The sequence below is a fragment of the Choloepus didactylus genome, chromosome 9 (genome assembly GCF_015220235.1).
Source record: "Choloepus didactylus isolate mChoDid1 chromosome 9, mChoDid1.pri, whole genome shotgun sequence".
In the NCBI taxonomy this organism is placed as follows: domain Eukaryota; kingdom Metazoa; phylum Chordata; class Mammalia; order Pilosa; family Megalonychidae; genus Choloepus; species Choloepus didactylus.
Window position 1 is genome coordinate 46,684,801 of NC_051315.1, and position 13,839 is coordinate 46,698,639.

The 13,839-nt window shown below is 34.4% G+C and overlaps 1 protein-coding gene across 16 annotated transcripts in view; it reads left to right on the plus strand.

Annotated features, from left to right (window-relative positions):
- Window positions 1–13,839, plus strand: part of PKP4 (plakophilin 4) — a 255,873-nt gene that overhangs the window by 198,253 nt on the left and 43,781 nt on the right. For 12 of the 16 annotated variants that reach the window (XM_037848816.1, XM_037848822.1, XM_037848817.1 and 9 more), the window contains 2 exons: window positions 5,670–5,858; window positions 7,546–7,762. In XM_037848816.1, the coding sequence (XP_037704744.1) occupies window positions 5,670–5,858; window positions 7,546–7,762 (406 nt within the window). The remainder of the gene's footprint in view (window positions 1–5,669; window positions 5,859–7,545; window positions 7,763–13,839) is intronic. The other 4 variants (XM_037848821.1, XM_037848826.1, XM_037848823.1 and 1 more) reach the window with 1 other exon arrangement.

Consider the following 13,839-nt stretch of genomic DNA (forward strand, 5'->3'; position numbering starts at 1 on the left):
TACGCGGCAGTAAGAAGGAACGATCTCGTGAAACATATGACAACATGGATGAACCTTGAAGACATAATGCTGAGCGAAATAAGCCAGGCACAAAAAGAGAAATATTATATGCTACCACTAATGTGAACTTTGAAAAATGTAAAACAAATGGCTTATAATGTAGAATGTAGGGGAACTAGCAATAGAGAGCAATTAAGGAAGGGGGAACAATAATCCAAGAAGAACAGATAAGCTATTTAACGTTCTGGGGATGCCCAGGAATGACTATGGTCTGTTAATTTCTGATGGATATAGTAGGAGCAAGTTCACAGAAATGTTGCTATATTAGGTAACTTTCTTGGGGTAAAGTAGGAACATGTTGGAAGTTAAGCAGTTATCTTAGGTTAGTTGTCTTTTTCTTACTCCCTTGTTATGGTCTCTTTGAAATGTTCTTTTATTGTATGTTTGTTTTCTTTTTAACTTTTTTTTCATACAGTTGATTTAAAAAAGAAGGGAAAGTTAAAAAAAAAAAAAAACAAAAAAAAAAAAAGATGCAGTGCCCCCTTGAGGAGCCTGTGGAGAATGCAGGGGTATTCGCCTACCCCACCTCCATGGTTGCTAACATGACCACAGACATAGGGGACTGGTGGTTTGATGGGTTGAGCCCTCTACCACAGGTTTTACCCTTGGGAAGACGGTTGCTGCAAAGGAGAGGCTAGGCCTCCCTATGGTTGTGCCTAAGAGCCTCCTCCCGAATGCCTCTTTGTTGCTCAGATGTGGCCCTGTCTCTCTAGCTAAGCCAACTTGAAAGGTGAAATCACTGCCCTCCCCCCTACGTGGGATCAGACACCCAGGGGAGTGAATCTCCCTGGCAATGTGGAATATGACTCCCAGGGAGGAATGTAGACCTGGCATCGTGGGATGGAGAACATCTTCTTGACCAAAAGGGGGATGTGAAAGGAAATGAAATAAGCTTCAGTGGCAGAGAGAATCCAAAAGGAGCCGAGAGGTCACTCTGGTGGGCACTCTTACGCACACTTTAGACAACCTTTTTAGGTTCTAAAGAATTGGGGTAGCTGGTGGTGGATACCTGAAACTATCAAACTACAACCCAGAACCCATGAATCTCGAAGACAGTTGTATAAAAATGTAGCTTATGAGGGGTGACAAGGGGATTGGGAAAGCCATAAGGACCACACTCCACTTTGTCTAGTTTATGGATGGATGAGTAGAAAAATAGGGGAAGGAAACAAACAGACAAAGGTACCCAGTGTTCTTTTTTACTTCAATTGCTCTTTTTCACTCTAATTATTATTCTTGTTATTCTTGTGTGTGTGCTAATGAAGGTGTCAGGGATTGATTTAGGTGATGAATGTACAACTATGTAATGGTACTGTGAACAATCGAAAGTATGATTTGTTTTGTATGACTGCGTGGTATATGAATATATCTCAATAAAATGAAGATTAAAAAAAATTAAAAAAAAATGAACATTTTGGTTGTTTTTCACTTTTAGCTATTAGAGACGAGAATGCAATATACATTCTTCTTCCTGCATATTTGTACATAGGTACTAAGACAACTGTGGGATCCATTTCTTGATATAAAATTGCTGGATCAAAATATGTATGCATTTTTCTTTGAGAAATATTGACAAATTGCCCTCCAAGAAGGTTACACAGCTTGTATTTCCACCAATAGTTTAAGAGGGTACCTGTTTTACTATACCTTCACTAATACTGCATATCATCAGAGTTTCTCATATTTGTCAATCTGGTAGCTAAAAAGCTCTACCTTGTTGTTTTAAATGGCTTTCTGTTGAGTTGTGACCAGGTTTGAAGATTTCCTGTTTATTGGCCATTTTGTTTCCTTCTTTCCTGCAAACCTCAAGTTTAAGTCTTTTATCCATTTTTATACTTTGTAAAGCTTTTTATACTTGAAAGAAATTAGCTCTTTCTAATATACTTCTTGAGAATTTTTCCCATTTTGTAATTTGTCTTTTGATTTTGTTTATGGTATTTTTCTATATATAGAAGTTTTAATCATTTTTGGATAGCAAAATCTTTTTTATCAATCTATCTTTTTTCCTTATGGCTCCCGGGAAAGGTAAAACATTTTTGAGATTTTCTAGTTGATTAATTTTCATGGAAAATTAATATTGAACTGGATTTCAAACTCAAAGAAACTCCTATTAGAAAGAAACCATGTTTTTCATTCACCTGTCAGAGGAGTGTACTAGACTTAAATATTTTCTGGCATGCCCCTGACAAGTATGCAGCAAGGTAATGTAAAGATCATTTCTGAAATTCTGCCTCCCAAAGAAACTCTAAAAGATAAATGGTTCTGAAGACTTCTGCATTCCCTCCGGGTATGTGTAGAACAGGTATGCAGAAATCTATGCTTGTAATAGAGTGATACACACAATGCAGGGAAGGAAGAGCGCACATATATCATATATTACTGTCTCCATGTTTAACCCTTAGAGGGCTGATCTCCTTTGGCCTAAAAAGGCTGCTTCTCTGACAGTGCAGGAGAGATCAGGCTTTGTTTCAGGAAAAAAATATGAAACCTAGTCTATCATCGTTTTTTTTTCCCCGTAGAAATACTACTGTCTTCTAAAGAAGCAAAGGATTTCCTTAAAAAGATTCTAAGAAACCTTTGTCTGCTGTTATCTGCTGCCGGCTTAGTCTGAGTGTAGATCCTGATTTGTGAATTCCTTTCTTTTATTCTTACTTCAGAAAATGGCATGCCTGTCTTTTTATTTGCTATAGTTCTTAATTTCAAAGGATTAATAACCTGCTAATTGATAAGCCCAAAGCAGTATTTTATAGTCAATTCAGGCACTCAGATATCTGGTGATCATAATTTAAATGATGATACAATTATGTATAAACTTAGTTCCTACCTACAGAAAAATATATATGCTCTAAAATATTCATTTCAGTGTAATCATGGCATATTGAGAAAAGTTTGGGGAAGTAAAAGAATCCATGTTTGAAAGATAAATTTCTGTTTATTTCTGTTACTTAAATGTTTTTAAATCACAAGGAATATATCTAATAATATATTAATAAATTACTATCTATTTATGGAATTGCAAATATAAATTGGTCAGGTTAATAATAATATGGAGGATGAGTATTTGCCATTATTTAGAAAGGAAGTAGGAGGTAAGATTATTAAAAATTAATCCATAGAAGTACTTCTGGAAAAATTATTTCTAATACCAATTATAGAACATAATTACTTGTCTTCCAGTTTAAATGTTACTGAGTTATAGTGGGCTCTCTACATATAATTATTTTATATAATCCATAAAGGCTATGTAATTTTGTAAATTTTAAAAAGCTAATCTGCTGGGTTGTGTTTTTGTTTTTGTTTTTTAGTGCTTGAGCAAGTAAGCAAAAATAGTACTGTTATTCAGAAAGATTTTTAATAACGAAACAGTGCTACATCTCATTATGATTTTGTCTGTTATGTCCCATTATAGACTGTTACATATAATAATTTCATCTCACTAATCATCCGATAATAAGTGAATGTCTGCTGGATATTTTTTAAAGTATTAAATAGAAAAGAGCTAATTTTGTTACCTTTCCCATGAAATCGTATCAGATGTTAACAAAAGTTTTCATATTGCATGAATTCCAGTGAAGAATCCCTCCAGATCCTTGCACAGTGAGAATATACTATTCTGATAATGATACAGAATACTTTGTTCTTACTTCACTTCACAGGAAGATGGTGAGAGCAGGGAGTTTGGGCCAACTTCCAGAGCATCTAGTACTCTGTTTGCCCCTGCCCATGTGTAAGGTGATCCTCAGGGTCTCACAGTGAATCAAGAGATTCCCATGTGAGTTTGGGATTCCCATGAGTTAAAATAGCACCTCAGATTGATAAGATCACCCAGGACTTGGTGCATTCACCTACCTCCTTTTTGCCACTACCAAAAACAATGCCTGCACTTTCGTTCTAGTTACCTATGGGCCCATAAAGAAACAGAGCTTGTTCTTATACTGAGTAGAGGCTAAGAAGAGAGATCCGCCAGTGAGTAAAAGGCTGAAATCCTCAGATGAGAATTTTGTGATATCATCTTTAGAGTTCTGTCGGCTTCCAGGGACCCCTGGTGGGCTGACCTCCATCTTTTACCTTGTATTGGTGGCAGGCTCTGTCAATTTCACGTCACTGGTCCTTGAGAGACACAGTGCTTACCTGCACTCTACTCTCTGCTCTCCAGGGAAGTAGCTCTCTGCTGTGGGTTAATCACTTTTCCTTTTGGGCTGTTTCCTCATTTTAGCAATGAGAAAATTTGGCTAGATAGTCTCCCAGTTATAAGATTGTGTGAACCTGCGATCTTCTTTTTATCAAGGGGGGAGCCAGTGTTTAAAACCCACTTTGGCTCATCTAGTTTCTTCCATGTCACAGTGCTGTCCAGGCTAGGTAATAATCATTCATTTTGGAAGCTTTATGCATTTATTAACTTTCTTGCCACTCCTCACTAAGTAACATATAATTATCATTCACATTCAGGCCCGTTTGCTTTTAGTTGTGATATGATTAACTGAACTAACAGGATGGGAATGATCCTATCTTTTTATAATTAGTTACTATGTTAATTATGTTCAGTCTTTTTAAAGCAAATATATGCTGACTGCCTTCAGATACGTTTGCATGTTCATATTTGGAATGTAACCCTAGTTTGTGTTCTTACCAAGTGACACGTTTTACTTCCTAATGATGACTAATCACAAATTTCTGAGCTATACAATATAGAATATGCTAATTCACTTTTTAAGAATAAATAAAACTATTGGACTTCAAATATTCTTTTCTCTCATGAGTCCCGTGTGTGAACATTTGTTATTAGCAATTTGAATCAAAGATTATTTTAAATGATTTAAGGTTAATGTACTAACTTTGTACTTTTCTTTTTACTAAAAAGAAGGTAAGCAAGAATCTGGTATAGGGGTTCCTATAAAAACAATGCTTTGTTTTTAAAAGGGAAATATAATGATAAATAGTAAAATAATACCTCACAATGCTTAATAGGTATATTACTTCAGTAATAATATTCCAAGTTTTGTAGCATAAAGTTTCCAGTGGTTTCCTGTAAAACCCAAATGTGAATTAATGAAAAGGAATATTTCAAAACAGTTCTTGACATCAGCCTTTATTCAGTACTATTATGTAGGCATTGTCTTAGGTGTTGCAATTTAAAGACGTGTGAAACACATCAAGCCCTGCCCCCAAATTGCTGTTCTTCCACTTGGTAAAACAGAGAATTTTGGCAGGGTAGGAAAAGAGAACAGTATAAGCATGCATATATATATATGTCTTTAAATATGCAAGTCCTATAAGACTGAAGAGGGCATTCTCTTTTTGGTCACTATCATAAAATAGCTTACAGTTGGGGAGTAAATGTCAGGTAGCATACCATTCAATAATTTCTTTCTTACATTTTTTTCTTAGCAGATTTACTTCTATATTGCTGCCAAGGAAAGTTTTATTTTAAAGATGTTTATATTGTTCTTTTCACACCTGTTGTCCATCTTCTCTAAAATTTACTGGTTTTGATGTTTAGATTTAATTTGACATTTGGTCCCACTCATTAGAATTTTAATTAGGATTTATGTTTTTAACCTCACCACTAGTTTCTCTATTTCCTTGTGATACAATTTTCCTGCTTCTAGGCTTGCGGAGTTCATATGCTAGTCAGCACAGCCAGCTTGGGCAAGACCTCCGTTCAGCTGTGTCTCCCGACTTGCACATCACTCCCATATATGAGGGGAGAACCTATTACAGCCCAGTGTACCGCAGCCCCAACCATGGAACCGTAGAGCTCCAGGGATCACAGACGGCCTTGTATCGCACAGGTTCAGGTGGGCATCTGCCAGCCATTTAGCTGGTTTCCTGATTTCACAGGTCCAACAGTAGAAGGATTTTATTAAGATTGGGTTCCCTGTTAGAATAAAATCATGTTGCACATTTGGTTGTCAGATAGACAACTGGGACAGCAGATCAATAAACAGTAAAACAGAAGTTCATTTAGTACCTATTTATAGGTAATATATTTTTTTCCACTTAGTTTTAATCTAATCAATGAACATAGTGCTTGTACTATTTTAATTTACAAATAAGTTTGTAAAGCTATCAGTCTTACCCTCCTCAGGTTAGAAGCCCATCAGATGTAGAAAGGAAAGCCACGATTGTAATTTTTTTTGTAAGTTTTGTTACCTAGAACAAGCATTTAGAGAAAATCCATACATGAGTTCATTGGCTGCCTTTAATTTAACATGTATAGCCAGAAATATATTTGGCATTACTCTTTTTGAGATGTTTGATTTCCTCTGAATGCATGATGAGTGTAGAATGTGAAGTAGATACCCTTGCGATGGACTCAAATTGTGACAGAATGCAATAACAGTATTTACAAAAATAGGCAACTAGTGCATCACACCCTCATACCCCCAACCCTCAGATTTATACCTCCACATCATGACAGCTGATTGAACAGAAGCAATGGCCCATGGTGGGGCGAGCTGCCAGATGGTGCCATGGATCTGGCTCAGACTTCAGAAGCTGCTTCTTTTAAAAAAAAAATAAAAAAAAAACAGATTTATTTAACATGCCCACAAATGAAAACCAGGTAGCAACAATAAGCCCCCAAAAGGCATACCTTCCATAACACCAGGAGGCAGGATTGGTTCTTTACTAAAAATTGACAATTTGGTTCACGGAGGCATTTTTCTTCCAGTAGTGTGTAACTTCAACTTTTAATAGATATTAGTAAAGAATTATTTCATTTGTTCTTATGTTCTGTAAATTGAGGAATTTCTTTCATCTTAATAGGATTAATAAATATTGTTGTTAAAAGCTTTCATTGTAAGAAGAATGTGTATGAAATCGTTGGAGAGATACCTGTTGCTGTATTTAGGAAAGAAATATTCAATACAATGTACAGTACCTTTCTCTCTCTCTATGTATATACATATTTATCATCATGTTTATAATTTCAGGGAATAGCTATAGAAGAATGTGATATATCAATCTTCTCTCCTAGGTGATAAATTTTCCAATAATAGCAAGATCCAGAGTTCTAAAAGAAAATGTGTGTCAAAATAAATAACCTGTTGCACTAAGTGTTAAAAGTTTAATGGTTTCAGTTACTTACAGATTTGAATAAATATCTTATTTTTATTGCTAAAATAAAATTATGCAAGTTTTATAATTTTTCCATTTATTTCTCAGATTAGTTTTGTTTTCTTATATTGCTCTCATAAATGTTACTCAATCTTAATAAATATAGTAAAACCTATTGCATAAGAAACTTTGTAGTTTCCTATTTGTTCTTTCCTGCTAATAAAACTGATAGAACCATTATATATGTATATTAAAAATGTGTATATACTTTTTTAGCACTAAGAACTAGATTTGTAAAATCTTAAAGTTAGCTATTTAAATAATTGCCAAAAACTGTAATCCTTTTTAAAATTAAAAATATGTTGCCTTTTAAAAGTATGACCTCATAAAGAATCTACTAATCTATTTTAAATGTTGATTTTCTAGTAGGTGTTGGAAATCTGCAAAGGACCTCCAGCCAACGAAGTACCCTTACATACCAAAGAAATAATTATGCCCTGAACACAACAGCTACCTATGCGGAGCCCTATAGGCCAATACAATACCGAGTACAAGAGTGCAATTATAACAGGCTTCACGCAGCGCCTGCAGATGATGGCACCACAAGATCGCCTTCAATAGACAGCATTCAGAAAGACCCCAGGCAAGGACCACTTATGAGTCTCCAGAATGCTGTAGTATCACAGGATTCCACCAGTTCCTTCAGTTTGGCTTTCTTTTGAGTTGTCGAGTTTATTATAATATCTTATACCTTATCTCTAATACTTTCAGTTGTATTCTAGATATGTAGGTCATTGAGGTTCATTTCATTTTGAAGATAGATTCCTTCTTGCAGCACCTTAATAATAGGTTAGAGAATTCACAGGTCTGTTTGAATCTGCAGCATTCACCATTGAAATACTTTACCAAGACAACTACCTAGGACAGTCTCTTAATCTGAATTATATAAAATCTTTTAAAGGGGCGTTTTACTCCTTTTGCCCTTATCCTGACTGCTTTTGAATGAGGACTTCAGAAAAAGCTTGAACTAGGAAAGGCTAGTGTTGTGTTCCCCTTTTTTTTTGCCTAATGAAAAAAAGTTGTAGGTTTACAGAAAAATCATGCAGCAAGTACAGGGTCCTCATTTACCCCTTCCCCACACACACACCAGTTTTCCCTGTTATCAACACTATGCATTAGTGTGGTACTTTCATACAACCCATGAAACAATATTATAATTATACTTTTAACTGTAGCCCATGGTTTACATTAGAATTCACTGTTTGTTTTCTAGAGGTCTGTGAGTTTTTTGAATTTTTATTCTGGTAGCATATATGCAACCTAAAATTTCCTGTTTTAACCACTTTCAAACGTACAATTCACTGGTGTTAATTATATTCCCAAAGTTGTGCTACCATCACCACCATCCATTACCAAAACTTTTCCATCACCCCAAACAGAAGCTGTGTGCAAATTAAGCATTAACTCCCTACTCCCTACCAGCACCCCAGTCCCTGGTAACCCATAATCATAGTATTTCTAACTATGAATTTGCATATTCTAATTATTTCTTGTAAGTGACATCATAAAATATTTGTGTCTGGCCAAACTATTTTCCTCAGCAGCAGCACCATTTTACATTTCCACCAATATTGAACATGTATTCTTATTTCCCTACATGTTCTCCAATACTTGTAATTATCCATTTTTTTATAGTACTGTGTACTATGTAGGGTGTGTACTGGTATTTATTTCATTGTGGTTTTGCCTTGCATTTCCCTAATGGCTAATGGTGCTGAGCATCTTTTCAAGTGCTTATTTGTATATCTTCTTTGGAGAAATGTCTGTTCAGGTCTTTTTCCCATTTTTTAACTGAGTAGTTTGTCTTTTTGTTTTGGGAGTTGTAAGATTTCTTTATTTTTCCTAGATAGTAAACCCTTATCTGATATGTGGTTTCCAAATATTATTTCTCATTCTGTAGGTTGTTTTTTTACTTTCATGATAAAGTCCTTTGAGGCACAAAAGTTTTTAATTTTGATGAAATCTCATTTATCTATTTTTTTCTTTTGTTGCTCATGCTTTTGGTATAAAGTCTAAGAAACCATTGTTTAACAGTAGGTCCTGAAGTTGCTTCCCCATGTTTTCTCCTAGGAGTTTTAAGTTTTGTTTCTTTTATATATCTCTGTGATCCATTTTGAGTTAATTTTTGTATTTGGCATGAGGTGGGGGTCCGCCTTCATTGTCTTGCAGTTTTCTTAGCACCATTTGTTGAAGAGACCATTCTTTCCCCATTGAGTGGACTTGGCACCATTATAAAAAATCTGTTAGCTATAGATGTGAGGATTTATTTCTGCCCTCTGAAGACTGTTGGAATTTTGATTGGGACTGCATTCAATCTATAAATCACTGAGTAGAAGTGACATCTGAACAAATACTTAGTCTTCCAGTCCATGAACATGGAATGTCCTTCTGTTTATTTAGGTCATCTTTCATTTCTTTTATCAGTGTTTTGTAGTTTTCTGTGTACAGGTCCTTTCCATCTCTAGTTAAGTTTATTCCTAGATATTTGATTCTTTGGGGCTACTGTAAATGAATTTTTTTTATTTCCTCTTCAGATTGTTCATTATTAGTATATGGGAACACTACTGATTTTTGTGTATTGATCTTGTCCCCCGCCACTTTGTTGAATTCATTTATTAGTGCTAGTAGCTTTGAAGTGGGTTTTTCACCATTTTCTACATATAGAATCATGCCATCTTGTTGAATGGTGGCTGTGGACATCCTTGTTTTGTTTCTGATCATAGAGAGAAAGCTTTCAGTGTTTCACCATTGAGTGTGATGTTAACTGTGGGTTTTCCAAATATGTCCTTTATTATATTGAGGAGGTTTCCTTTCATTCCTAGATTTCTGAGTGTTTTTATCAAGAACAAGTGCTAGATTTTGTCAAATGCCACTTCTTTGTCAATTGAGATGGTTGTTTTGGCTTTTCTTCCTTCACTCTGTCAGTGTAGTATATTACACTAATTGATTTTCTTATGTTGAACCACACTTGCATACCTGAGATAAATCTCAATTGATCATGGTGTATAATTCTTTTAATTTGCTGTTGGATTCAGTTTGCTAGAATTTCGTTGAGGACTTCTGCATCGGTATTCATAAGGGGATATTGGTCTATAATTTTTTTTTCTTGTGGTATCTTTATCTGGCTTTGGTATGTCCCCCTTTCATTTCTGATTTTAGCTATTTGCATCATCTCTTTTTTTCTTTGTCTATCTAGCTAAAGGTTTGTTGATCTTATTGATCTTTTCAAAGAACCAACTTTTGGTTTCATTGATTCTCATTGTTTTTTTAATTCTCTATTTCATTTATCTTTGCTCTAATCTTTATTATTTCTTTCTTTCTGCTTGCTTTGGGTTTACTTTGTTCTTCTTTTTCTAATTCCTGTAGTTGTGAGGTTAGGTCTCTGATGTGAGACCTTTCTTTTTTAATGTACATATTTGGAGCTATAAATCCCCCCTCTCAGCACTGCTTTTGCTTCATCCCATAAGTTTTGTTATGTTGTGATTTTGTTTTCAGTCTCCTCAAGATATTTCCTAATTTCCCTTTGACTTCTTCTTTGACCCATTAGTTGTTTGAGTGTATTGTTTAATTTCCATGTATCTCTGAATTTTTCAATTCTCTCTCTGTGATTGTGTTACATTTTTTAACTTTTTATTTTGAAATACTTTCAAACTTAGAAGATAGTTGGAAAAATAGTACAATACCTGTTCAGAGAACTCCAACATACCCCCACCCAGATACCCAGATCTACCAACTTTTAACATTTCCATATCATTCTGTCTATCCATCCATTCGTCTGTCTATCCATATAAATGGTCTGTCTATCCATTTGTATGTTTTTTAAACATTTGAGAGTAGGTTGTATGATCATATTTCTTGGTAGTGTTACATTTCAAATCATTATCAGTCAACTCTATATATAACTTTTATTAACTAGGTCCTTTGAAAAGCTTACTGCCCTTTAGGAGAAAGTGGTTTACAAGAAATCCTCATATCTCATGAGCAAAAAATATTTGGCAATTAATAGACATTTTCTTCTTTTAATTTTGTTTGGCCATGTAGAAGACTTTTTTTATTAAAATATGAGTCATTAGTACCTGATTGATTTTTAAAAACTAGCATCATCTTTAATGAAAACCATTTAAAATATTCAGGAAATAAATAAAGATCTTTAGAAACCAAAAGAGAATCTTAATTTCTTAAAGTGAAATTGTTGCTAAATTTTAACCAGCTTCAATGTTATTTTAAGGGATGTATTAGCAAGATTTCATTCACTCTTCTCCCACAAATAGTTTTTCACTGGAAAATTGTTAGAATTATCGATTCATTTTTAGAAACCTACTATTATGATTAATATGAATTAAAAACATGAGTGAGGTTTTTTTCTTTAAAGTAAAATAACTAAATGTACTTTAGAGTTGAATGGAAAGCAGACTGTTTCACTAAAACCTCTTCACCTATTCACTATTTTAACTAAAATTCTTCAAGAGTTTGTGTACCTTTGGCTCTGCTATCCTTGTTTGCCACATTCTTTTCATTTTAAGGATTTTAAAAATAATTTTTCTAATGACACCTCCAATATAATTGAGTCAAAAAATACTTTTACATGATTTTGTTTTTAAAGTCCTCAAAGTGACAACAGATTAGGATACCCAAATGGATGTGGAAATTCCCAAAAGGATTTTGAATTGTAGGTAGTTTGGACCATAACTTGACTTAACCTGCAGAGAAAATGGATAGCTACCCATAGAAGCAGTGAAGTATGATTAGAGCTTTGAGTGTAATAGGTGTCCCTGAAGGGCTTCAGTTTTGACCTCTAATAAGAGTTGATTCAATCTAAACAAGGATTTCACCTATGATAATATACTTTTGCTATGCATAATATGATAATTTCATAGTCTAATACATAACATTGTTATGGCTAGCTTTGATTATGTGAAACTTGACTGATAATGAATTTCATAAGATGAATAAATGATTATCTTATAATAATAGATGCATTCATTCTAATTGAAACTGGAATCCAGGTGAATTTGAAGTTTGAATATTCAGACCAAAACAAGTTCTATGACAACTGTTAACTATTTTTTATTTTTGAAAACAGCAACTTACATATTTTTATTCACCTGTAAACCTACTTTATTATTAATACTATATTATAATTAGCATGAAAAGTTCTATATAAGACTGAAGAAGTCATTGTTTACTATATAAAAGAAATTCTATGAGTCATCTAATTTGAAAGCAAAATGTATTAGTAGTACAAGTTATGCTTCTAAAAGGAGTAATACAAAAGTATTTCCTATGAAAGTGACCATAACTTAAAGAATGACAATATTCATGGTGTTCCTTTTGAGGAGGGCCCAGTCTGAGAAGTTCAACAGAATAATTTCATATACCACCCCCTTAACCTTTATGCCATCCTCGAATATTTTACTTCTATACATATTATAAAACCCACAATATAGAGTTCTTATTTTGACTTTAAATGGTTACTTGTCTTTTAAAGAAATTAAGAGATGAAAAAAAAGATGGTCTTTTATATTCACCCATATATTAACTTTTTAAAATACTCTTCACCTCTTCCCATTTATTAATCTTTCCATCTGGACTCATTTCCCTTCACCTTATTTTAGGTTTTCTTATATTGCAAGCTGCTGGCAATAAATTCTCTCAGCTTTCATTTATCTAAAAATGTCTTTATTTCACAAATTTTTAAAGGATGTTTTTGCTAGATATTAAATTCTTTCAGTACTTTAAAAGATGTTTTTCATCATCTTCCAACTTCATTTGACTCTGATGAGAAATCAGTCATTGTTGTATCATTCTTCCTATTATATAAGGTGTCCTCTGGCTGCTTTTCAGATTTTTTTCTTTATTTTTGGGTTTCAGCAGTTTTACTCTGATGGGCCTAGGTAGTTTTCTTTGCAGTTAGCTTGTTTGGAGTTCACTGAGATTCCTGGAATTTAGGTTGATGGTGTTTACCAAAATTGGGAAATATTCTTCCATTATTTCTTTAAATTTTTTTTCCTGCCCCATACTCTCTCTCCTCTCTGCTTTATACAACAGTCTCCAACGGATGCTGTTAAGCCCATCCATTGATATTTTTTTTTATTTCAGATATTTGAATTTGGTTCTTTTTTTTATAGTTTCCATTTCTCTGATGAGATTCCCTCACTATTCATTCCTTATATCCATCTTTTCCTTTGAGTCTTTGAGCACATTTGTAATAACCATTTTAAAGTATTCCTCTGCTAATTCCAACTTCTCTGAGTTTGTTTTACTTACATGTTAACTGTTGTGAATGATACACAGCAGGGAGTCTGCAGCATGTTGTCTCCCTTTACAGTACTGAGTTTTGTTCTGGCAAGCAATTAAATTACTGACAGGTCTTTTTGATCCTGTCAAGACTGGTTTTGTCCTCTGCTAGGGCAGGCCTGTTTCAAATTTGTGAGTGGTCCTCAAAATTAGCCCCGACTCAGTGGCATGATCCTTACCCATAAGTCATGGTCTTTATGCCTGAGGTGCTCAGCAGGGTCTCACTCTGACTGGCCAGATGTCCAAAATTACTCAGCATTGTGTGCTGCAATCCTGCAGCAGCCATTTGCCACTAGACCTGTACGTGCTTCCTGTACATGCACAGCCTAGCCCGCAGCTAAGGAATTGTAGGTCATCCCCACA